Source organism: Anthonomus grandis, chromosome 22 (genome assembly GCF_022605725.1).
Source record: "Anthonomus grandis grandis chromosome 22, icAntGran1.3, whole genome shotgun sequence".
Classification (NCBI taxonomy): domain Eukaryota; kingdom Metazoa; phylum Arthropoda; class Insecta; order Coleoptera; family Curculionidae; genus Anthonomus; species Anthonomus grandis.
The window spans coordinates 18,239,190-18,267,011 of record NC_065567.1 but is presented as its reverse complement, the minus strand read 5'-3'; the positions used below and the strand labels follow the sequence as shown (position 1 = coordinate 18,267,011).

The following is a 27,822-nucleotide window of genomic DNA, read 5'->3' as shown; positions in this document are numbered from 1 at the left end:
TGTCCATAAAAACCTTAAAATTTTCATCTAGGCGGCTCCTTACACAGCCACACTACAATACCACCACTGATGCCCAGAGTATTTTAATTTTTTATAGTACCCTTTCCTACATAAACCTCAAAATCATATACATATCCACTGCTGCCTGCTCTGGCGAACATTTTTATTCCCCATTTGTGAGGTTTGTTTTTTACGTATTATTTCAGCGAATTACGACCTTTGAACAGAATAATGATCTTATCCACAGAATTGAATTCTAAAGGTTCTATTTTGGAAAAATTACTTCGCACATCGTCAAGAAAAGGACGGACTTTGAAAAGTTTATCGTAGCCTTCTTGGCCTCTAGTCTTTATTTTGGTATTATCATTGAAGTGTATATTATTTCTCAATTTATCAAAGCGATTTCTAGATATTGCATCTCCTATTGGCGGATATTTAGTTTCCTTGGCCCAATACATTCTGTAGCTTGGCATTTTTACTATACCAGTGAGAATTTGCATTCCAAAAAAACATTGAAATTTCGGCAGAAGTAGTTTTCAAAGATACACTGTTTTTTTGCAACGAATACATATTGGTTTGTTCTACGATATTTTTTATCATATCGTCATTTATAAATAATTTGAAATAGCTCAAAGGGGACATGATTTCATCCTCAAAAATACTATGATTTACATCGCATTGGTTACTACTATCACTTATGTTCTTCTTTTTCCATATGGGCTTAGACTTTTTTTTACACCACTGTTCTTTGTTTGGACAGAGAATAGTACAGCCAATGGAAAGTCATCTTCTTCATCGAATAGTTCTTCATGTGTATGCTCATCAGGGTCTCGTTCGGGGTCTTCTAATTCAAAATGACTATAATTTTCTGACGTCTGTGGGGTTGGCTGTTCTGTATGTGGGTCGAGAATTCGTTGCAACCTGCAAACTTCATCAATTTCATTGTCATCAAGGTCATCGTTGTCACTTATTAAGTCCGCGTCTGATTCATCACCTTCCAGTAACAGCAGTAACCTCATTTCATCTTCCTCTGTCAAACCAGTTCTGGACATCTATAAAAATACATAATTACCCTTGAAGCCCACTGACGCCAAATGAAATCATGAGAAAAAAAAATCACTAAGACTTACAAAAAAGTAATTGAATCATTAATTTATTTGTGACAGCTAGGTACTGGTATAAATACACTAACTACTTATATTTTTTTTGTCATAGAATCATTCAAACTTACCTTGGAAAATATACAAAAACTTCACAGAAACTCTGCAAAAATTACCAACCAGACAACAGATGAACTGAATCTTCATTACAGATTTCTGTACGTAATGCGCAAAAGTTAAATATGCCATATGGCATCATTGGGCTGGAAAGGGTTAATTGGCATTCTGAAAAAAAAATTTAATCCTGCTAAAATTTGTATATCTTAATGTTATATATCATGTCTGATCCAATAATATACCTTATAATATACGTTTTCTTAAAATTTTACAAATTTTGTTCGACGAAAAATTATATTTAAGTATATATTAACAACTCGAATTAAAAAAACATATTTTACTGTAAAATTAATAGGATACCGAAAGGATTTTTCATTTAGGTAATTTTCTGTCAGATGACAGAAATAGTACCTTTTACAGATTCTTAAACTATGTTTTAAAGCTTTTTAATATACATCTAAAAATAATAATTAAGTGAAATTGGTTGTCGAAAACTCTTTTATTTATTGAATGCTTCAATACAAGCAGTTTTACCCAATATTGAATGGTATCTATATAATGTTATTACCCAAACCGACAGTGTGTTGTCTTTTATTGGCTATTGAAATTCTTTTATTATATTTAATATTAAAAGTCTACCTTAATATACGGATAATAATATGCAGCAACTTTTAATACCTACTCGTAATTTTTTTCGTCAAAAGACTTTAACTAAAAAACTATTTAATCGCAAAACATTTAGAGCAAATAGCATTACAAGAACATGTATAGTTATGTTAATAGGCATGTGATGGAATCATAATTTAAGAAACAAGCACGAAACGTAATAATAGAGGAACGTGCTGTGTTCTCATCATATTAAACAAAAAAAAATATTTTGATTTTTCTGAGAAATAATGGTGTTTAGTCCTTAATTTAAAAAAAAGCTTATATATAATTTAAATATAGTTACATTTAATATATATTTATCTGTGTAGCAAACTTAACCCAACAATAACATCGAAAGAACTATTAACTTTTTACTACGTCTAAAACAAAATCATCGTATATTTTAGTACTTAGAAATAATAATTAGAAATATGTTCATCACAGGCAATATAATTAAAAATTAATAATTTTTAATACTTTATATAACTTTTCTCTAATAAAATGATTACTTATGTCATACAGCGCATCTGTGTTTTTTTTTTATCAAAGAGCAGCAAAATAAATTATCAACATTAATTTTTTATCTTGAGAACAAAAGATATACATTATTATAAAATGTTTTATTTTTTGTTATTTTTAATAAAATGCGCGCGTTGCTTGTTGTGCATCAAACTCTAAATTACAGCGTATATTGATTTATTATATGTGGTATAGGGCGTTAAAACCTGTCCACGTGTGTTTTTATTTAACAAAGCCATAAATAAATACACATCATTTAATGTATAATAAATTCTTGACGGGTATAAATTAATAATAACATTTATTTAGAAACTCATCTCTTTAACGTCAAGATAGTTAAATGTCCTATACCTGTCTATCCCGCTACGTAATCGGTTTGTCAAAAACTGTATTATTTTGTACTTTTAGGTTTACTTCAATACTGTTCTATGCCTGTTGCTGAAAATTCAGCCTGCTCTTAAATAAACAAATTACATAATTGCTAAGCCTTAAATTTACCTAAAATTCTTTTTTACACTCACTATTCTTAGGCACTCCCAATTAACCATTTTAACACTAAAGTCAATAAGCGTAATATAACTTGTGCCCTAGGATTTTCAGTTCTTATATCCTACAATTGTTTCTAGCATTTAGAATTTCTTTTTTTTTCTATACAATCTCAAATGGCTTTAGGCAAGCGTGCGTAGTGTAAAGGTACTAATGGGAATAATAGTACCTGTATTAAGAAAATTTAAGAATTTAAAATTTTCCTATATTCTTATATACAGGTATATGTTTTATTTATATACATAGCATATTGGTTTTTTTGTATGAATAATGGGCTTGGATATTTACCTATAAAATGCCGATCTAAGCTATCACAATATTTTGACGTGAATTTTTCGCAAAATCTGAGATTGTAGAAAATGCAATTATTATTAGCTACGATGAAAATCTACTTTATATGTATTTAAAAAAGTTTTTAATGTTTTATCAAATTTACCATTTTTCAACGAAAATTGTTACTTATTTTAAGTAGATTAATTATAGATATTTTAATGGCCATTCGATAAAAGATTAATGAAATCAAAGTAAATATTACTATGAGTTTTATTATAGTAAAAACAAAATATGAAAGACATTATGGTTGCAATATTTAAAGCGAACCCTATTAATCTCCTATTAAAGGTCATTAATAAATGTTGCTTCAAATTTAATGAACTTTATATACAATGAATAAAAACTGAAAATATGGGAATTTAATAAAAATCTACATTTATAACCAAAATTTGCACCTTTTTGTCAGCATACATTTTGAAGGGTTTATTCCTACAACCCCTAAATAAATGTTAAAAAAGCAATTTTTCCTAGTTCTTTACCACTGAATAATTATGAGATTTTATCAACTTATACCTAATTGGATTTTACATAATTTGAAATGCTTAAAATACAGGTGGTGGGGAGTAAATGCCTTACATACTATAGCTTCTTATTTAAAAAAATTCGTTGCATCTTGATCTCTATTTTTTCTAATAAAATGCATTATTTTACTTAAGTTCTTTTTTATTAAGACCCGTATTTCATTCGTTTTTAAACAGAATATTTTTCTTTGCCATTTGTCTGGATACTTTGTAAAGTAATTGAGAACTAAAGCGCGTACATAAAAATAATTATCATTAAATACTCAAAACTTACTTGATGCCAAATAGTTTACAGGTTGATTTTCTTCAAAACCACTTTCAAAACCACTTTCAGTTTCAATTATAGCGCCTTGAACTGCATATTTTTATTCAAAATCACCACCAAGAATTTAAAAGACCAAAATTTAATTGATACAAATAAAATAACATTATTTGACCCGATTAAACACTTATAGGAGTTTTTCACCCCTTTGTATCATATTGCACACACCGTCAAAAGATGATGATTTAGTAGTATTATTTGATCGCCGCATTTCGTTCTTTTAGATTCTTCTTTAGTGGATATGTTAAATAAAAACATTTTTTACTTTAGCTTTTAATTTAACCCTTAATTTGATAAAAGCTGCAAAAAAAACAGTTAACAAAACTAATTTAAAAAATCGTTAATAAATATTTTCGTTGGGTCTTTATCAGTCCAACATTGTAGTTGGTAATATGTAACAAATAGCGTTTTTGCAAAAAAATCAGGTTCTTTGCATGTATTGAACGACATACATTTGGCCACAAATTTCATTTACAATGTATGCAATAAATTAGTTTTGAAATGTGGAGGTAAAAGTGATTTACCGAGAAAAATTTCAATAAAGTTTATAAAGCAACGGGTAAAATTTCATCTACTAAATTACACAGAAAGCAATTTCAAAATTCAGAACGAGGTTTCGTTTTACATTATTATAACGCGATGGAGCGAAGATTTAATCAGCAAAATACGGAAAATCAATGAGTAAAAAATAAGTCCTTATGAAAGGAACAAATGTTACAGTAGCCAGAGGTATATATTCTCCATTTTATGTGTGTATAAATATTATAATTAAGTATGATGGTCACTATTACTTGTTACATATTTCTGAACTGAACTCTTAACGAACGTTTATTTGGCGCAGTTAGTGAAATACCTCGTTGTATTTATTTGTCACACTATTTAAATTAAATCTCTTCATTGATAATCTCTATACTTTTTGCTATCATGGGATCCTTTGAAATTAGTCATATAAATATCCTCAGTTACCACATCCAACGTTGATGTACAATTTAAAGTACTTGGGGTTATTATGATTTCATTTTGTGCAGAACTGCTTGGGCATAATAACGTTGTTTCGTTAGCTTCCTCTTCTTCGTTGTCCTCGGTTTCTTCTTCTGTTTCATTTTCTACTTTAGACGTTTCAGCTTCCGAATCTTTCATATCAATTTCTTCTGCAGAATCTATCAATGGTATTGGTTCACCTAAGAAGAAATATAATCTTTTTTTTAAATATTTAACAAATATATTTAAAAGCCATGCGTGTTTTAAACCTTGTTAAATAAATATTTATATATATAATTACATGAAACTGGATATTTTTAAATAAATAATAATATATCAGTACTAACATTTTTCCTTTCGTGCGCATTAATGACCAGGGAGAACGAAAATAAATTCATGCAGAAAACGGAACTTGCAGATGCTGAAAAATTCTAACCTAATGTTTTTCTTTCGCTAACATTTTTACATTATTCCAGAAATATAATATATACATTAAAACACATTTAGGCAGTTGCTAAGACAAACTCGTCATACTGAATATAATTTCGTTCCTTACCATACAAGTATATGTGTGTTAATAACTGCATCATAAAATTCAACATTTCACAATTTTTTCTGTATTGTGTGTGTAGACTTAAAGGTATGAGCCAAAAGTATTATTTTTATTGCTAAATATCAAATAAATCCATTTATCATTTACAAAAAAGCCCTAGCAACTGCCTCCCAAACAATTATAAGAACAACGCATTTATAAAAATTTTGATAGTGTCACATCAACGAGCATTTTGATTGCATTCACCAAAGAGTCACTCACGTGGCGTGTTATTTAATTTAGCTTAGAGCGAAGTCAACGACGAATAGGATTCATCGAATGAAGCTGAAAATAAGGATTTACGTACGGTTACAAAGCAAAAGAGGAACAAAGCAAAGCTGTTATAATTTCGTAGATCTACTCAACCTATCATGAATTTCCAATATTATTTATTATTAAGTCATTAAAAAAAAACACCGTTATAAGATGTTTCTGACGATACATTACAAAAAGCATAAAGAATCCAAACACACTATTTAAAGCAAAAACATTTTTTTAAATCTTACCAGCAGCTATTCTGGATGGTGTGGGTTCAATTACAATAGACAAGCTCTGTGTACTTCGAGATGGTTCCACAAGTGGCACAGTAAGGAGAGATTTATTCCTATTCTCAATTTGCGGCACTACAAGGGTTACAATATCGCTATCCTCCTCTGGACTTGTTGGAGAGGAATAACAAGTGTCTGGATATGAATATGGAGAGCTAAATTCAAGACCCAGATTGTATCGGAGAAATGTAATAATTGTCTGTCTTTTACCTGAGTGTAACTCTTTTCTTAATTCTAGTCCCGCTATCTGAGAAGCCTCTTTGTAAACCAGGCCGGCGCAGCACAGAAGTGAGGCTTCCTCCCATATCTCGGATGTTGGGGAGGTTTGGATCAGATGGCTGTTTCTCAACCAGGATCGATTTTGGTTTTACGTTTGATGCCCACTTTTTACCCTATGATTTAAAATACAATGATGTCTCTTTAAGACATAATAATACTTATGTTACATGTCCATTTAGGTTATACATTTGTTATACTTACAGGGTCATCGAAAAGTACCTACATGCGGACAGCCTTCCCTTATCAGCGAAAAAACGTATATTTCGAGAAAAATGTATAAGACAAGTTCCTGAATTTTGAACGAGGACATTGAATCTGACCTTGAAGTTTCTTTTCATCTTTGGATAGAAAGCTGTTTAAGCTTATATGACCCTAGAATCATCTAGAAGGTCATCGGGTCACGTAACTTTGTTGAATTTTCCATTCGTTTGATTGGCAGTGTCAAAAATATAGAATTTTTACGTTAATATCAACCTCGATAGGTCTTATTCAAGGCTGGGATTCTAAAATCATGAATGAATGAATCATCGCTTTATTGTCAAAAAATTTTACAATTTTTAGACAAAGCTGATAACTAAAGTAAAACACAAAAACAAACAAAACACACAAAAATAAAATAAAACAAATATACAAATCAATAATTGTATGTGGTCAAAAGTATGAATAAATAAACAAATAAACAAAACCCTACATAGCTACTAGCTAAATAAAACAGTACATATAAAAATAATAAATCAGTCTGTGTGTGTGAAGTTAAAATTAAGTATTAAAAAAATCGTTTACCGAGTAAAAGGCTCTCTCTAGTAGGAATGATTTTAATGCCTTACAGAAAGTAGGAAAAGATGTGATGGACTTGATGTTCAATGGCAAATGATTGTGCATTTTTTTTGCTTTGTACAATATAGAGTTTTTTACCAATTCTGAATGTGGAGTAGGCAGATAAAAATCATACTCCTCGTTTCTGAGATGATAATTATGAGATGGCCGATCTGAATTTGATGAAACGTGCTTGCGAATTAGACAAACGGACTCATATATAAGTAGTGACGGCGAAGTTAGGATATTAAATTTTTTAAAGAAATCCTGGCAATGAGCTCTATAATTAAGTCTAAGTGTATAACGCAAAGCTCTCTTTTGAAGTCTGAAAATTTTGTCAAATTGAGTGACACTACACACACCCCAAAAAGGAAGGGCGTAACGAAGGTGTGATTCAAAGAGGGAAAAATACACTGTTATAGAGGCTAAGCTCTCATTTTAACGCCTTGTCAACAGTAAGCCCAAAAAATTTCACTAAGTCGACTTCGTCAATGGTTGCGTTATCCAGTACAAAAGATTGCAAATTATTTTCATAGGACAAAAATTTAGTTTTGGAGATGTTAAGGCAAAGAAGATACATACCATGCTTTGATAGAAGTTAGGTCACTTGATATGATTTTATGAAGTTCGGCAATATCCGAATTGCTCCAGGTAAAACTAGTATCATCCGCGAATAGGCAGGTTCTTCCTTTAATATTCAGACTAGCGATATCATTGATAAAGAAAACAAAATAGGGCCAAGCACTGAACCTTGAGGCACTCCACATTCTATTGGCTTGCAAGAAGACATCGTAGTATCAATCCTCACAAACTGACTCCTGTTATTGAGATATGACTTAAACCATTCGAGGGGGAAACCTCTAAGCCCGTAGTGTTGCAACTTTTTTATTAAGATATCATGGTATACGCAATCAAAAGCCTTCGAGAGAAAAATCACAGAAGATTGTTGCTTGTAATGTTGGTTGTTTAAGATACAGTATCTGACACCGCAGTAAACATCTGCGGGGGTTCAGCAACCTGTCAGGCGCGTCTCCAGGTGGCGGATAGGAGAACGGCCGGAAAACCAGAAATGGTTCCGGTTAACGGTGACTATAAGGGAAGCCAACGGGCCTACACCCGTCCGAGCCAACTGAAGGTCATCGTCGCGGACCAGCTATACACCGTAAACCGTCCATTCGGCGCAACGACCCCCATGATCCTGAAAGGGAGCGTGGGGTACGTGCTGATGAACGGCACGGGGGTCTGGGCTTAACCACCCGGACCGCGTGGTGAGAACACTATAAAATCTCCCAATTCCTAGGGTATGGCGCGCGCCAAGGGATGCAAGACTGGGGGGAAGCCCAGTCACTAGCGGCCAACTCTGGGGAACAAGGCGCACCCCAGTGTATCCAGCCTTACCCCTGCATGCGGGGCTCTGCAGGGGTGGACCACCCTTTCCCTAGCTACTCGTGGGAACATCTAGGATGGACCAAAACAAAAAAACCAAAGAAGGGGGCCAAGAGCAACCTTTGCCAGCAATGGCGGCACCTAAAGGAACCGCTGTTGAGAAGTCAACGGCGGGGCCGCAAGGAACCGCCGCTGAGAAAGTAAAAGAGGGACCTGCCGGGAGGAAACGACCGTCGGGGGCTCAAAGAAGGAAAGCCAAACTGTTGGCGGCCAAGGGAAGGGGGGGGACGGGGCCCAAAGAGGCACTGACACCCACCCAGACCAAGGCCAATACGAGCGAGACGCAAAAACGACATCGCTCGGAGGGAGAAACTCCGCCGGAGTCAAAACGACCCAGGAAAAAGCCCAGGGGCCCAAGACGGGAACCAGGGCTGTCCTATCGGGATGCTGCGGCGGGGCTAAGAATGGCCATAACAGCCAAAAAATACCCCGAGGCATTCGTCTCGGAGGAGCAGGCAAACACCCTAAAGGGCTGGCTGCTCAACAAAACGCTCGCTCTGCAGAGCGGATCACAAATCGCGCCCAAGTTTGCAGGCGTAAGCCACGGTGGGGGAATCCTTCACATCACCTGTGTCGACGAGTCAACTAAAAATTGGCTCGTCGGACTGGTGCAGAAGGAAACTCCCTGGGAAGGGGCTGAACTCCAGATAACGGAGGACGGCAAACTTCCCAGACCGGTGAAGGCAATAACATGGGTGCCGGGACCTACTGAGGAACCGAAAGCACTCCTACACAAGCTGGATGTTCAAAACAACATCAACACCAGCTTGTGGAAAGTGCTCGACATGAGGAAGGACCAGGACGACAAGGGTTGCCTGGTAACGCTCCTCATGGACGAGAAATCCTGGGCCAAAGTAAGGGAAGCGAATCAATCGCTATACCTTAACTTTGGCAGCATAAAAATTAGACTCTTGGCCGGCAGCCAAGAGAAAGAGAAGAGGGACCAGGCAACCCCTATGGAAACAGAGGGATTGCCGGGAACCTCTTCCTCCTAAAATCGCTCTCCGCAATGGGTGCGAGGCTGATACAAATTAACCTCCACCACTGCAAAGCAGCCACTGCGGCCTTACAAAAATGCATAGCCGACAACAATATTCAGATAGCCCTGATTCAGGAACCTTATACTTATAGGGGCCAGATAAGGGGACTAGGAAACCTCAACGGGAGACTAGTGTCAGACCCAAAAGAGGGACCTAACCTAAGAAGCTGTATCTTTATAAGAAAAGATATAGAGGCCACACCGCTGTGGGAGTTTTGTGACAGGGACACAGCGGCGGTCAAAGTACAAATCAAAACAGCGGAGAGGAGCTACGATACAATAATAGTATCAGCATACTTTCCGCACGATCAACAAGGGGAACCACCTCCGACAACAGTTCGGAGGTTGATAGACCATCAAAGATTGGAAAACCTTATAATAGGCTGTGACGCCAATGCTCACCACACTATCTGGGGAAGCACTGGAACAAACAAACGGGGCGAATCATTATTAAATTACTGTGCTGCCTCCGGTCTAAATATACTTAATGTGGGGGAGGAACCGACCTTCGTCAACATACTCCGCAGAGAAGTAATTGATCTAACCATTGGCAAGGGACGCATCTGCGACCTCGTTAAAAAATGGCATGTATCCGACGAACCAAGTTTGTCGGATCACAGGTACATAAGATTCGATCTAGAATCTATGGATACAAATCCGGAGACCTACAGGAACGCCAGGAAAACGGACTGGGACCTCTTCAATGAGATACTAGGACGCGAACTGGAAAACTGTCCAACGGAGGCAAAAGACAATGTAGAGCTCGAAGTGCTGACAGAGTCAGTCACTGAGGCTATTAAAATTGCTTTTGAAAACTCATGTCCACTAAGCAAACCGCGTCAAGCAGGGAACACCCCATGGTGGAACCAAGAATTGGGCGAGCTAAGGAAGACAGTAAGAAAGCTTTTTAACAGAGCCAAAAGAACTGGCGAGTGGAATCTATACAGACAACACTTAACCAGGTACAATGATGCTATAAAAAGAGCAAAGAAAGAAGGGTGGAGGAAGCTATGCCGGGACCTAACAGAGACACCAGCATATGCTAGACTCCACAAGGCAATATCCAAAGGGCCACGACAAACCCTAGGCTCTTGTCTAAAACCCGATGGAGAATATACGACAACCGAGGAAGAAACGCTTGGCTTAATGCTGAACACGCACTTTCCGGGATCGAAAATTCTCCACCAACCAGAACATACCCAGGACCCAACTCCTATCATTCCGAACAGGGGCAAAAGGGAACACTGGGAACTAGCGAAAAAGGTAGTAACCTACGAGAAGGTTAAATGGGCGATAAATTCCTTCAAACCATTTAAATCTCCCGGAATGGATGGCATAATGCCAGTCATGCTACAGCGGGGTAGCGAACTGCTGCTGCCTGCACTATGTAAAATAATGCGGGCAAGTCTAGCCACGGCGCATATACCAGAGAGTTGGAGGGAAGCAAAAGTAGTATTTCTACCAAAGACGGGACGCGACTCCTATGCGAAACCTAAATCCTTCCGACCAATCTGCCTTACATCATTCCTCCTAAAAACAGAGGAAAAGCTTATAGAAAGGCATATCAGGGACAATGTATTACGGGTCAACCCTCTACATCGACACCAGTATGCCTACCAAACAGGTAAATCCTGTGAATCAGCGATTCACGAGATAACCCAGAGGGTCGAACAATCTCTGAACAACAAAGAGATCGCCCTAGGAGCTTTCTTAGATATTGAGGGAGCATTCGACAATACGTCATATGACTCAATCAACCGTGCGATAGCAGCACGAGGAATACATCCCATGATTGGCGGCTGGATAACCCAAATGCTAAATCATAGGAAAGTAGCAGCAAATCTCAACAGCACAACGGTTAAGGCCAAAGTGTGCAGGGGAACACCGCAAGGGGGCGTACTGTCACCGCTGCTGTGGAACCTTGTATCGGACAGCTTGCTGATACGACTGGAGAGGCAGCTTATCCTTGCTATAGGATATGCTGACGATATAGTCATCCTTACACGAGGGGGTAGTCAGGCTTATGTATTCGAAAAAATGCAAAGAGCCCTGACTACTGTCGAGCACTGGTGTGAGGAAGAACAACTAAGGGTAAACCCCACAAAAACTACTCTGGTTTCCTTTACCAAAAGAAGGAAACTAGAGCCCATTAGAAACATAAAATTTTATGGAGAAAATCTGCGACTTGAAGACGAGGTCAAATATCTAGGTATAACCCTGGATAAAAAACTCAGCTTCAAGAAACATGTAATCCAAGCTACAAATAAAGCCACGAAAACTCTTATGTACTGCAAGAGAATGTTCGGTAGATCATGGGGACTGTCACCAAAAATGGTACATTGGATGTACACGACAATGGTTAGACCCATCATTACATACGCAGCACCTATATGGTGGCATGCGGCAGAAAAGAGGACTGTAATACAGATACTCAACAAAACACAACGAATAGCATGTCTGGGCATAACAGGAGCGATGTCAACAACGCCGACTGCTGCCCTAGAGAACCTGATAGGACTAAGCCCGCTACACTTAGTGGTACGGGCTGAAGCTATAACGGGGGCGAAAAGACTGCTGTCAAATGGCGCAACAATCCTATCGAAAGATGGGCACAATGCCCTATTTGACAAAATACAGGACCTTGGGCGCCTGGCCCTAAGAACAGACAGAACCAAGGTCACATACCTAGACAAACCTTTTATCATCAAAGAAAAAAGGGGACCACTGGACGCAGAAGCGAACAGGCTCAGGCAAAGAGGTTACTCAGTATGGCACACGGCAACCAAACGATCCAAGATCGGGGTAGCTGTGGGCATGGTGGAGGACGAACAACAGGGCAGACAACTTATGCTAAACCTGGGCCTCGAAACAACAAATTTACAGGCAAGCATAATAGGAATTCAAACCTGTGTCCAACTGATGAGAGAAGGGCTGCCAAGAGGCAAAACCTTCGCAATTTTCACAGGAGACCAGGCTGCGACACTTGCACTACAACAGTTCGAGACTAAGTCAAGGACTGTGCAAAGCTGCTGGGAGGATCTCAGGAACCTCGCCGAAGCGCAAAATAGGCCAGAGATAATCCTAGCAGAGAATATGGGCAACAATAAGGCTGCAAGAAGGGCTAACCAACTTGCAACCCAGGGAGCCAGCAACAGCCTGGTAGGCCCTGAACCAACATGTTATGTCAGCGATAAGACCTGGAAGAGGGAAATCGGCAACTGGCTAACAAACCAGAACAAATTCTACTGGGAGCAGCTGCCAAAGATGGAACAATCCAAACAACTTATAGGCAGCCCACCCTTCAAGAAGGGTGAGAACATACTGGGCCTCTCCAGACAACAACTGCGAAAGGTCGCAGGGCTACTTACAGGCCATGCACCCAGCAGGAAACACCTGCATACGCTAGGGAAATCAGTTACCTCGCTATGTAGGGGATGCAATGAGGAGGACGAAACAACTCTTCACATACTGTGCTTCTGTGAAGCATTTAATCAAACCAGGGCAACATTCCTGGGGGAAGAGAAACCCGCACCAGAGGGTATAAGAAATCTACCACTGGGCACAATCCTGGACTTCCTTGAAGCTACAGAATTGAACCTATGGGACTAAACATATGGGACACAATAGGACTGCTTCTTAGCAGACCGCAGTGTAGGGAGCCACAAGGCACCACCCAGCGGTGGAGTTTTAGTGGGTATAGGAAGAGACAGACTCGACACTGAGTCCCACACTACTGGGGGCGGCGCCGCGTAACCAGTGTTCATAAAGAATTTCTCCACCGACCCAAAAAAAAAAAAAAAAAAAAAAAAAAAAAAAAAAAAAAAAAAAAAAAAAAGATACAGTATACATTATTAAAAAGGGAAAACATAGCATCATTTGTGCATTTGTTATTTAAAAATCCAAATTGTTGAGGAGTGAGTATTTTAAATTTCAGTAGAAATGATAGGAGCCTTTTTTTCACTAATCTTTCAATAATTTTTGATAGTGTGGGAAGAAGAGCAATTGGGCGATAGTTGGAAGACTGATCTTTATCTCCTCCTTTATGTAGATGGATTATTATTGCCTTCTTAAAGCAGTTGGGAAAAACTCCTTTTTGAAAAGACAGGTTGATTAAATTTGTAAGATGGTTGAGTGTACACTCTAACAGGTTTAGAAACATGTTCAACGTGAGTCCATCGGTTCCAGAAGAGCTCTTATTTTGGATTTCCCTAATCGTACAGCGAAGCTCAGGTAATACTATTGGCGTAAAGAAAAAACTATATAAATTTTCATCTGCACTAGAAAGATAAGAAAGTTGATCGTGGGTAGGAGCTATGGTACTCATTAGATTCTTCGCTACATTTACAAAATAATTGTTGAGGTTTTCAGGAGAGGTAGAGATAGTATTGAACTTATGGGGTTTATTTCTCAGATTATTAACAATCGACCATGATTCTTGAGCGACATTACCAGACTTTGCCAGTATCCTGTTATAGTAAATGTCTTTTGCCGCTTTTAGAGTCCTTTGATAAACTTTTTTATATAGTCTTACATAGTTATGAAAGAACATGACTCGATCTCGATACGATCACGACTTCGAATTCGATCACGACTCAGTCGTGACGACAAGGGTGATTCTAAATTTCAATCGTCGGCTAAACTCGTTCTATTCTATTTGATTTAGGTTTCTTGGTATATATTTATTATTTTCCCTAATATTTGACAGATGGAAGCGTCAACTGTCTTTTCTATATTTATTTTGTTAATTTTTTACGCCTCCGTGTTTTTTTTAATTTCAATATATGCCTATATTATTTCTTTAAAATAAAAAAATATCGCTTAAAATCACCACTACCTATTGGGAAATAATAATTGAATTCATGGAAAGTCACAAAAACTTATTGTGTTCATCCACTTTTGGTTTTAATATGGCAACATGGGTGCAATTAATATGACCCATATAACACCAGGGAAATTGGATCTCTCCATAAATGTTAATTTATTAATTTGTCCCTCATCTCTTATATTTGGAAAATTAATGAATCGATAAGCAAGGTGATTGTCAATAATTTCATTAATTTTATGGATCCCACGACTTGCAGTAGTTTCGCTAATTCCAAATTTAAAATCTTGTCCAATGCTTCTTTGGTAACAATCTGTGGCATAAAATCTTGCCATACTAAAACACCCCATTCAATGGTAACTCTACTTCCTCTGCCTCTATTATTAACAGAAGGTTGTGGAAAATAGAGTCGAATTAGATCTAGTAGTTGTTGTGTTTAAGAAAGCTTCTTGATATACTAATGAAAACCTGTTATGACTATTAGTAAACAATCAATGCAACAAATACGCTTTTAGATGCTGGCACATTATGCACGTTTTAAATAAGGAAGAAGCTATATCGTCTGGTGCATACAATATACCCAAGCGTGTCGTCGACAAATCGTTAAAAACTAGGCAATCCGCAAGTCACTCACGATTAAACATTTTATTTAGAATCAGTGATATCAAGTAATCGTGTCGAATCGTAATTTTAGAATCCCTAGACTTTAGACTGAGGCATTTTTCTCGAAAACACCTATTTTTGCTGATAGAGGGACGCCGTGCTACATAAAATCTTCCTTACTAGGTACATATTTTTTCCTGTAATAAATAAATACCTTCTCTGGTGCGACAGGAACAGCAGTAAGATCAATATCTCCAGTAGGCTTAACATGAAGGAAGTGTTTACGATCTTCCATGTAGAGTTCGAAGAATTGTTCAATCTTAGTATAGATATCATCAACCTAAGGTAGATACGCGAATGTCAAATTTTTGTTAATTAATAATGATATTTAAATAAGGGCAAGTAAAAAAATAATTCTTAGGATAGCATATTTCCCCCAAATTTATTTTCTTGCTCTTGTAACCTTTAAAAAACAAGCTATTAAATAAATCAAAGGAACCTCATAAAATGTGTGGTAAATGATATATATAATGATAAAATGCCAACGTGGCGCCATAAAAACAACGTTTCCAAGTCTAGTTTTCAGTCAGCGCATAAAAAAAATATTCACATTCAGAAATTATACGAAAATTACGCAATTTACTTACTAAATTCCGCCCGAGCAGTCAGTTAATGGTGCTAATTCAGAAGTAAATCTGGAAAATATCTGGCAGCATTCGCGTGGAATAACTGATAAGGTTTATTGGCAATTTAGATCATTTCGGTGGAAATACTTCGTGAAAAATCTACCGACACGAAGGTATTTGGAAATTTTAATACCTTGGGGAACATGATCGAACGCAACACCGGATTTTATATGCATGTAATCCGGTAGGTATTGGAAAACCGTGCAATTATCTAGCTTTCCAGTAGAGGGCTTACGTGAAACCTGCACGAGAAAAGGGATCGAGTTTAAGAATCAATCGGGCTTAGGCACGAATGAAACTTAAGATCGAGATTAAATTTCTTAGGGAGCAAAGAATTGTTTATCTGACTTTTGCATTCATTGTGATAATCTATTATAACTTATTTTCAGTGTTCTAGCTTTAACATAATTTATTACAGGTCTAAAATAGTCATATAGCCATTAAAAAAATTAATAGCATAATATATTAAGCTTACCTGTCGTTCTACCTTTACCACTCTAGATGCGAGGCAGATTTTTGAAGCATAGACATCCTTGTTCTTGGAGCCTTGTTTTCCGAGGATTTGATCCAATCTAATAAATACCATTTTTTACATCAGTTTAAAAAACATAATTTTTATACATGTTTTCAAGCATAATTTTTTAATTAAAATTACATTAAAACATACATAAAGACTCAATATGTTAAATTGATTTTTTGGTGGGAAAACCTTAATTCTAAAATATTTAATATGCAAACATTAATTTTAAAAGGTCTCTGGAAAAATATTGGCATATTTACATGAATTAAATAAATAAAATTAAATTTAACGATAAAAGCCGTGCACTATAAATTGGCGTTACCTGTACTGAAGGTTTTTAACCCTGTTTAATAAATCAGCATGCCCTGAAGAATATTGTTCAATAACGTCTTTGACATCATAGGGCTTTAATGCTTCTCGAAATTTCCGCCTTGCCACAAAGTATTTTAGCTAAAAGGGTAAACAAAATTTAATTAAAACTCGCAAGCAAATAAAAAAAATTATTGGGAGATGTTCGCTTCCCTTAAAAGTATTTAAAAAGTATGCTCAAAGCGTCTTAGCACAATATCTAGCAATTGCTGTTAATTATTATCATACCACAAATAAAAATATCATGTTTCTCATAAAAGCCAGAAAAAATGTTATCGAATGGGGGAACAATGCCGCGCTGTTTGCAACAAAGGGCCTAAGAAGAAATGTGCCACTAGCCTTTTATTAAATGCCACGCATCATAATGTAACTGTAATAATGTCGTAGGCTTGGCCCTGTCTCAGAAAAAGTCCCATTTTTATACTTATAAAAATATAACACAGATTTTATATTAAGTTTTTTTGCTAGAAAAATACCAATTTCATTTTTAACATAAAAGTTTCATAAGTGATATTATTTCTTATCATTTGCTGTTAATATATTGTGTGGTATATTCGTAGAATAAGTTTGTGTCAACTTCGCACCATAAACATTTTTTTCTTTGGTTGTATATATAGATTATAAAATTATAATAAACTGACACTATTAATATAATTTTAGTGGCAAAAGGCATTGTTATAATGTGCGCTTGTTATGCGTATATTAAACGAGTTAAAAAAAATTAATTGGTTGGTACTGTATAAAAAGCCTCGATTTTAATAAATTGTATATTTTTGACAACCATTTATTTAAATACATTATATCCTATACAAATATTATTATTATAATGATTATACAAAATGGCTATTAAAATGGAATATTTCTTTTCAAACTTATGTATTCAGCAATTTTCATGTCTTTAGATATTTTTTAAAATTTTCTGGGTTATTAGTTTATTCGGGTATTTTAACCTCAGTACTTTAATGGTTTTGACATTAATAGTTGGTATAATCCATTATAAATATTAATATAAAAACTCAGCAAAATTTAGATACTATTTGCAAGTGGTAATAGAAAAGCCATTCTAAATATTACAAACAGCCTTTTTTTTCGAATACACTACCTACTCATCTATTTTTTCGAGTTTTTTTTATTTATTTTACTTTATTTTATTTTAGTCTATTTTTTAATTTTATTTTCATCAACGTTTACAATTTTACATAGAGAATTAAATAATTTCGGGTTAAGTAAGGATGTTCCATATTACTGAACTCAATTGAGAAGAGTATCTTCTACTTGACAAGGGATTTAGAGATAGAAATGGCATGATCTAATCAGTAGAAAGAAATAAACCTTGAAAGGATAAATGTCATAAACTTGACAAACTTGTGCTAAACATTTTCAATCCTATTAATATTTATCTGAGACTTAGGAGATCATGTTACATTAGCAAATTCAAGATTAGATCTGACCAGAGAGATATATACAAAGATTTAAATCCAGGAATATTACTGAAATCTCTACATGATCTCCTTATAAAGCCCAACATTCTGTTTACCTTAAATATAATATGATATAAGTGATTAAAAGAACGCAGCTTAGGGTCCAAATAGACACCAAAATCCTTTACCAGGTCAACGTGCTTTATAATTCCGTTAATAAGTGAGTACAGGAGAATCCTCTTTCTACTGAATCTCATGAAGCAGCATTTAGTTATGTTATGAGACGACGCTATTTAATTGGCAAGATTGGCAAACGATTATATTAATGTTATTTTGCAGAATTTCAATATCTAGAGCAGACGTGTACAGTTTTAACTCGTCAAAACATCGAGACAAGTAAGTCTTGCTGCTCAATATTGCTTCAATATGGTTTAATCCAAGGTAACAAGGCGCCAGTGATGGCAAACCTTGATAGTTGATGAATCAAAATGAAATGGTTAAGCTTCTCAAAGGCTTTACTAAAGTCATGAACTAAAAATAAAGTTAGTAAATATGAAAAGGTTGGTATCGACTGAACCACTACTGACAAATTCGTGTTGTTGATCAACCAAAATCTATTGGAAAACCATCTTCAGGACAGCCTTGACATATCGCTCAAAAAGCTTAGGAATAGACGAGAAGTTGCTCATAGGGCGGTAGTTAGACACATTGTTTTTATCTCCATAAATATTGGACGAGCGTTGAATAGCTTCCAATTTTCAGGAAACAGACCATGCATCAATTTTTGTAAGTGCAATTGATATTAATACCAGAATCAGCCTAAGCCTCACCAAGGAGCATTACACTAGGAATACTGACATTACTAGTTGACTGAGATTTTATGAAGTTCTAAAAGGACTTGCTGTCATCCTTTACTGTATGATTTCCAGTCTTATTGAGCTAAATTTTGCATAATTAGCACGAGAATCATGGGTAATTGTATAGTTTATGGCCAAATTTTTTATATGCGATAAGATTTTTTAACTTCGTGGAGAACTAAACTGAATAATGACTTGTAAATAGCGACATTTTTATAAAAACAAACATATAAAAACGATTGTATAATACGGATTAAAAGTATTATTTCTAATTACAGTTTAGGAGATAATTAATAATCAAAGTAAAACTGAAGAATATTTGCCAAATAATATAGTACCAGCATATAGACCAGGTCTAGTAGGTCTCTACTAGACTTCTAAAATTTATTAGGAAGATTAAAGTCACCAACCATTTAGACATTTTTATACAGGTCACAAACTTTTGCAATAGTTTTACAGTACTTTTCATAAACAGATGTCCATGACGTGAGAAATATAAATGCATCCAAGACAGTATTTCTCATGGTCTTTTAGATCAGCTAAAGTCCAAATTTCTTGTATGCATGGGTCAGCAATATCCAGTTTACAAAATTTAATAAAGTCTTCAGAAACCTCCACCTTGACTTATGGAACTATTATCGACATTATGGTCTGTTCTGTGAGCAGCTAGAATCGAGAAATTTTTCACTGTTAATACTAGAATCTAACCAGGTTTCTGATATACCACTTTAATCTTTAACCTGTACATTGCAGAGAAGATATAGAAGCCGCATGCTAAAAATTCGGTCCAGAAGATATAGGATTGCGACGAGGATGAAATTCTCGATGGCATTCCAAAGATTGCCATCGAGTAATCCCTTAAGAAGTGGTTCTTTACTTGGTATTTAAAGTGAAACTACATCTTTACTTTTTGGGTCAGTGATGTCAATTTTCAAGGGTTTGACATTTGAAATCACTAAAGGTGATAATAAAAGGCAAAATAAAGGACAAAAAGTATCCTTTATTTTTAATTTGGCAGAATTTTTTCATAGCTTAGGGAATTTTTTTTGAATTTCTGTGATATAGAAATTCGTTTTATCATTTTTATAGGTCCTTCTTAATCTGATATTCATATAATAAAGAATGGAAATCAAATGACGTTTTAAAATTATTTTATTTTTAGTAATTATGTTATTTGCTGTATATACTATGTTTCAAGTATTTAGGAAATGTTCTTTTGTCTATTAAATAAATTGTCCTTTAAAAGTCCTCATTTTGTACATTAAACAAATCTGTTATTACCTAATAAATCGATTGTTGTCGAAGTCAATAATAATTAAAATTAATTATATAATAATAATTCGCGTTAGACTACTGTTAACTTTTTGCATGAATAAATATAAAACTCATTAAATTTTATATGTAAATTATATAATTTTTAACTCAATTTTACACCCTATAAAAAAGTTTTGTATTGAAAAATTCTTGGCATTTTTTTTTCACAAATTTCAAACAAAACTAATTTCTGGGATTACGTATATTTTGAGTTATTGAGCGAATTTCGAAATTTGAACTTATAACGAGAATAAGTCGCAGAAAAATTGTACCAAAAATAAGAATAGAGCGATCCGTGCTTTAAAAAAAAAAGAAAATAATTTTTTTCTTTCATGCTTTTAGGTTATGTGCGACTCGATAGTGACATCGTCCGTATGCTTTAACATTGGGTGCTGGACCGCTAACTTTATTGTACCATGCGCTAGCTTCCGTGGTGTCGACGGTATGACTGGTTGATTGGAACAGCTTTATTTTTGGAGTTTTTCTTAAATAACAGCGCGTTGCGGAAAAACGGTAACATTTGAAGAAAACCGGTTTTTAGTGGATTATAGCCAGATAGTTTCCGGTTGTTTCAGAGAAAGAATGGTTTGTGCAGGTGTTTGCTCTAGGTAGAAGGTTGTATACTATATCGAAAAATAGGTTTTAAAAAGTTCTTAAAACGCTACATAGTTTGGAATCTCTAGGTGCCGCTACTAAAAAGTTATTAAGAAAAATAGAAAAAATCGGTCAAAAAAAGGCTCAAATAGGGGTTCATATTTATTAACACAGCTCACCCTGTATAATACCTAGCGCCATGAGTAATACCTCTGTTTAATCCTAAATTACCAAGCTTTCAAACGGTGTAAACAAAAAAAATTAAAAAAATTTTTTAGAAAATTTATTTCTTGAAAAACACTTTTTTTTTCAAGAAAAAAATTTTAAGTTTAAGTTCGTTTATCTCGGAAGGAGTTTCTTTTTGAAAAAAATAGTTCTAACAAAAAAGATAGCTACATTCACGTAGAAAAGAGCTGTTTTGTCCGCATTGTCGGGAACGTTACTGTTTAGGCCCCACAACCGCAAGTCCGCGAGGTACCGCGCAAAAAGTTCAAATTTCATTTACAGAAAAATCCCATTTCTAGAGGGTTTATCTTAAAGAGCGCCCTTTAGGAGCAGCTTTCCATAGAGGCCTTTGATATCATTGAGTTTCAGAAAAATCGACCTAGTCAGTTTTCCACACACTGCTGCACCGACTGTTTTCGCGAAAAAAAAATTTCACAGTCACGTAGCCTCAACCTTCTTGCATAAAACAGGGAAAACCAGAAAAAAAAATTCACCATAGAACAAAAATTCTTAGCGTTTATGTGGCGCAAGTAACCTTCACCATTTTTTCTTGATGCGTGAAAGAAAAAAATTATATCATAGCAGATAAAGTAGCTTTGTAAAATCGAAATTATTCTACTAAAAAATTCACCTTGTATAGGAGATTTAACCCGAGTGCTTTTTCGCAAGTGCCTACACCTCACAATCCTTAAAATAAATCAACAATAATAAATTTCAAGAGTATTGAAAATGGGCTAGCAAACTATATACCGGCATGGTCAACAAGGATCTTAAGTGCGGAAATATATGTATTAAGTCGCAATAACAAGTAAAAGTCACAAGTTGAAATAGAAAGTTAGTCTTTCTCTTACTCCTCCTTTACCAACTAGAGTCCAACTCAAATTGAACGTAGGGATGGCGGAAATGGCTTAGTGTCGTTCTGTTTTAACGTACCTAATGCTTTGCTTATGAATTTCTGTTATAATTATGTTAATGCACGGGTAATTTGGTCCAATACCGATCCGATATACAGACAATAGTATAATTTAGACATTTCCCAACTTTTGGGCAGTTTTTAGTCAATTTTCATAAATTAAAAAAAAATGCGCAGAATGGCTAGTATCTTCTATTTAATTTTAACAAAAATCGAAAATTAAATATATGTTTTATGGTATTCCCGAAACTATTTATGAGATACTATGACGGTATAGTATAATTTCGAAATAATTCGTTATCCCAGATTGAATGGCTTATCCTAAATAAGATAATTTATATATTACAAGATATCTATCTTTTATCTTTTATTTGATTTTATTTTTTTCTCGTATTATTAGTATATTTATTTATATTTCTGGTTAATATATATATATATATCTGAGAAACTAGCAAAAACTTAAGTTATCTTACAACAATATTGACCCAGAAATACAAAAATATCATCAAAAAAGGACAGGGTTGTTTTGCTTATCCTGTAGACAGGAACAATAAAAGCCCTTCCAGTTACTGGCGTCAATGAGCTTAGCAGCTTCAAGAGTTAAGGGGATCCGGATAATTCATTGACTAAACATTTTCCGGGAATAACTTCGAGGTAAATACATTTTCGGTTTATGATCGATGCCTAAAAGGAATATACGATAACGAGGATAAGTCGGTGTAGTTTTGACAAATATATGATGACGAGTAAAGGAAAACTGGAATTACGTGAAGCTAATGGGTAAACGAATTTAAGGATAATAGATCACCCTTAGCAACGTGTTATTAATTAATTTTACATACTTACTTTGCGGATTGCCCTGATTGCTCCTTTGTGTTGATTTGTTAGTTGTAGAAGCTGAGGTTCTTCGTCATCATCTGAAACCAAGGAAATCGTGGATTACGTAAAGTGTCTTTTATTTTATTTACGTATAAACGAAAGTGTTTAGAAAAATCCTGGACTTTTCTGAGCTTCCTGGTCAGACCAAATTATGTTGATTAATTTAATTGAAAAAATGCGAAGAAAATTTAAACCACATATCTTTTTTAATTCCTCTAGTCAACATGTGGCACCACCGCTATACCCGGTAGTCTATTATTACTGGACAAGCGCATGAGATATTGACCGAGCTCGCTTTGTTGCCATATCGTGTCAGGAGTGCTAGCGCTCTTGGAATTACTTCATTTTTTTTAAATCATTTTAAAAAATTTATAGATATTTTTTGTTTTATTAATTGAATTTGAAAAAAATTGGTAAATAATTATTAAGCAAATATTCAATATTTACTTAGTTATTACTAATAACTACGATGTTCAAACGTTTAGTGACAGCAAAGTTCTAACTTCATCAATATTTAATGTCGACTTCGTGCATTTGGGCGAGGATTATAAGCGGACTAGAAAAGCGTGTTGTGTTTTCCATGTTCAAAAATAGTTTCCGATAAAGCCGGATGTACATACATGAATTGCATGTGGTATGGATGGATGAATGGACCATTATCTATTAATTCTTTTTACACTAAACACGAACACATGCATGAACATTAATATTTTTATTTTTATCGTGCACTAATTTTTCTTAGTGCACCTGTGGTTTCCACGCAGTTGTCTAGCCAAATCAGAAAATGATACATTAATATTTATTATATTAGTTGGTTACTTTATTTTTTGAGTCTTATAAACGATCATTTCTTTAAAAAAAAATGTGTGAGAACTGACCAACTACAAAAAATAGGTTGGTTTAATAACAATCTTAAAGAAATAAGGGAACATCTTCACTTCTTGTCAGAACTTACATATAAACTTACAAAAACTGGCGCAAACGATAACTTAATTAACTCTTCTCATATTTCTACAAAAATATGTAGCAAATAATTAATAGACACAAAGTACCAGAAAAAAATCTAATAAAAAGTGTAATATAACTGCAATTAACTTTTTCTCAAATATTGCTACAAATTTTATTCAAGGATGTTCCAGATGTGGCTTGGGGTCCTTTGGATTTTGACTGCCTCTAGGCAATTTAGTTTCTCAGAAATGACTTTTAACATGACGAGAGATATAATTAACAATCTTGAAACAAAAATAGCTGTGATATGTTTGGACCAAACATAAATCTGATCAATGCAGTAAAAAAAGTTATAATAATACCCCTAACGAAACTAATGAATTTATGTTTTCCACAAAATGCATTCTCTTTAATCCTCAAAAAAACTTGTCCTATATTTAAGAAGGGACACATAAACTATCCTGAAAATTATAGATAGATTGCCTTGCTTCTGGCTGCCTCAAAGATGTGTGCATGAACCTGCAATTAACCAACTTCCTGGGAGCCAATGGCTATTTCACTGCATGCCAATTCGTTTTTAGAAAGGACAGGAATACAGAAATGGGCATTTTGATCTTCTATGTGATTTAAGTAAGGCATTTGATTGGGTCAACCACGATATTCTCCTTGAAAAACTATTCAAATATAATTTTTCTGATCACAGTCAGTCACAGTCTCTCATTAAAATCCAATTAAAAGATAAAGTATAAATAGTTCAGGTTGAACTTATTCAGGGGAAAGTGTTTTAAATATTGTAGTTTCGCAAAGATCAGTTCTTGGGCCCTTATTTTTTGTCCTTTATATTATTTATCTCTCCACAGTAGACCATCAGGCCAAATATACACTTTTCTTTAACCACACCATAATATCAACATCAGATTCCATAAACTGGAGTATTCCGATAATTGGACGATTCCCTTGAGTCACAAGCTAGAGCAGAAAAATTACTTTTGTTTAACATAAACAAGACCAGAAGGGTTGTATTTTCCCTCAAAAGGACCCGCTAAAGTTTGTGTTAATTTTGATTCATGACTTCTTTGGAGGCCCCACATAGCTCAATTAAGCGGAAAGCTGAGCAAAAATTAGTTTTAAGAAACCTTTGAAACTGTATCTCCTCAAATGTCTTGATATATTTTTACTTCTCCCTATTCAACTCTCATCTTTCCTACTTTGTTTTAGCGTATATTGAAGGGGGTCTTGGTTTCAGCGATGGATGTTGGGAAGCCTTCACAAATTTAAAAATACTGCCTGTCCCAGCCCAATACATTTTTCAAAATCTCCGTTATATTAAGAAACATATTTACTTATTTAAAACTCACGAACTTGGAGGCTAAAACGATGCCAAACTGGGCCAGGATATTGGGCCGTTAAGCTTTTTAATTACCTTCTAAGTCCAAGTAGGTAACTTGACCAAAAACCTTTTAAAAAAAAAAATTAAAATATTGAAAGTGATGCCGCGCCACATTTTGCAGTAGCTGTTCGACAATTTTTGTACGCGACTTACGCTGGGTGCATTGGACGAGGAGGTCCGGTTAACTGGCCCGCAAACTCACCTGATATGACCTCTTCAGATTTTTATTTGTGGGTTATTTAAAAAAAATTTTGTTTTTCAACAGCGACCTACGACGAGAGACAACATGCAAAATCGAATTCGTGAAGCATGCGCTGAGATTCCAAAACGAACTTTGTTAAAACATTATACGCGAATTTCATAGGCGTTAACCGTTGTGACTTCAGGCCAATGAAGACAACTTCGTAAGAGGCAGGAGAACTCACGCAATAGAGTGAAAGGCAAGAGGCTCATGCTAATCAAGTAACCCAAAGGAAACAGAAGTCCACGTAGTCCAAATAAATGAAATCACTAGAATCTAAAACTGTCCTTGATAATTGACCTCAACGTTAAGATGACCTTTCGAGATACCTAGTGGAGAATTGCGCAATGTTCACTAGGGACAAAGCCATGTGACGATCGCTCTCAGGGACTCAGGATGTGTAAGTACATACTAATTCGGACATCTAGATGGTTAAAGAAAGGTTTTCGGGTGGAAATCTCGACAAGGGAACAATGGTTAACGATTCAAATCAAGGAGCTAAACGGTTTTCAGGCCTAGTACGGGGATGGATTATGAGTGGAAAGTACCAATTCAGCCGGAGCGTACAGGATGAAAACGAATACAGGGAAATACTTTTCGCTAGGGAAACACACCACAGTTTTCAGAGAAGCATTGGAAGGTAATAGGGGGATTTGCATCTACTTTCGTAGTCAAGCTAGCCTTAAGGCGATCCAAACCCATCCAACTGAAGAAGGACAAAATGATGTAGACAGGCCAAGGACATGATAATAGATCATGACGGCTCCAAAGTAAGGCGATCTATTAACAAACAGCCAACAGGGAATGAAAAAAGTGGTGGGCATAACTATCTTAACACCTTCTTGGTATAAAAAACAGTCCGCTCTCTCGGAATTGCGGTACAGGGGAGAAAACTTCATGCCACACATTAGGAATTTGCGATGGGTATAGTTGCCTGAGAAAGAACATGTTTGAAGTAACGACACTCCAGCAGGAAGATCTTAAAGGTCTGGACTGGGACAACGGCAAGCCTTTATTAAGAGGACTTACTGAAGACCCTGCATTGGGAGTGGAGGAGTAAGCAAAGTCTATATATTTCAACAATTGTTTAAGTTGAAATATATAGACTTTGGCGTAAGGGTGGTTGATTCTGGATCGGTGAAAAATTTCCCACCCTTACGACTACTACTAGTTCATACCAAATAACCTTCGATGCACATTAAACGTAACATATACAGCGTTGCCGGATGTTACATATATTCCTTAAACCAAACAAAATATTCTGCTTAATGCCTATTTATATTTAAAATGTTTAGAAGGTTCCGTTGGTAATAAATATCAATAAAAGCAGGAGCAGGAAATTTAAGTTTATATGATCAATTGGCCGCGCCATGAAATTTATAGGGTTTGCGAATAATTTACATCATACGTGACGTATGTACTTCGAAATTTATTTGGTAAGAATTTGCTATATTGTAGAAACGCTTAAAAAAACACAAAAAACTTAAAATAAAGTCAGTCTGATTTTTAGTCCACTACTAACTAGTATCAAACGGTATAATTTCCATTCCTTGTAAATGTAATTTAATTTTCGTTTAGAATCTGATTGCATCATTCCCTTAAACGTTTTGAGGAAAAATGAGGAAAAGGGAATTTAAAATGCCACTGGAGGCTTTTAAAAATCCCTTTAATCCGACTTTTATTCTATTTTAATAAACAAATTTTCAACTTGAAGATGATTTTTATCAAACTGAGTTATTCCAAAATAAATCGCTTTTTTGGTGCTAATGAGATAATAATTATAATTGTTGTTTTGAATTGCTGGTCTACTTATCTCATAGACTTTAACGAAGAAATATTCTGAAATATTTATAAATATGTCAGGAATTAAAGAGTAATCTGTATTTAAAATATTTGATTGGAATATTTGATAACGTCAATACTGAATTTGTTCTCTGATGTGCACAATTAAATTTAAATTAAAAAAGAGCCTGATGTTTTTCGTACTATACCAAATTTTATTATTTATAATAATGAGAGAGGTTATAGGTAATAGTTCACATTCTTGAAGTGTCCTTTGTGTGAATGGTCTAGAGTGTGCACGTATTGTTATCTTAAGCTAAAATATAAAAAGAAAATGAACTTGGTCACCTAAATGTATATTTATCATATTGAATACCCTTCCTAATCAATAATTAAAAAGGCAGTAATAATTATGGCTTGTCCGACTTTTTTAAATAAAGACAAAATGATG

General features: G+C 35.1%; 1 protein-coding gene across 1 annotated transcript in view; it reads right to left on the bottom strand.

Annotated features, from left to right (window-relative positions):
- Positions 1 to 2,132: 2,132 nt before the first annotated feature.
- Positions 2,133 to 27,822, bottom strand: part of LOC126748155 (potassium voltage-gated channel subfamily KQT member 1) — an 83,480-nt gene continuing 57,790 nt past the window's right edge. Inside the window, exons 10-16 of the mRNA XM_050457187.1 lie at positions 22,978 to 23,048; positions 16,761 to 16,888; positions 16,394 to 16,490; positions 15,447 to 15,572; positions 6,438 to 6,619; positions 6,186 to 6,382; positions 2,133 to 5,287 (exon numbers count right to left, since the gene is read on the bottom strand). Coding sequence (XP_050313144.1) covers positions 5,001 to 5,287; positions 6,186 to 6,382; positions 6,438 to 6,619; positions 15,447 to 15,572; positions 16,394 to 16,490; positions 16,761 to 16,888; positions 22,978 to 23,048 — 1,088 coding nt within the window. The 3' untranslated portion in view covers positions 2,133 to 5,000. The remainder of the gene's footprint in view (positions 5,288 to 6,185; positions 6,383 to 6,437; positions 6,620 to 15,446; positions 15,573 to 16,393; positions 16,491 to 16,760; positions 16,889 to 22,977; positions 23,049 to 27,822) is intronic.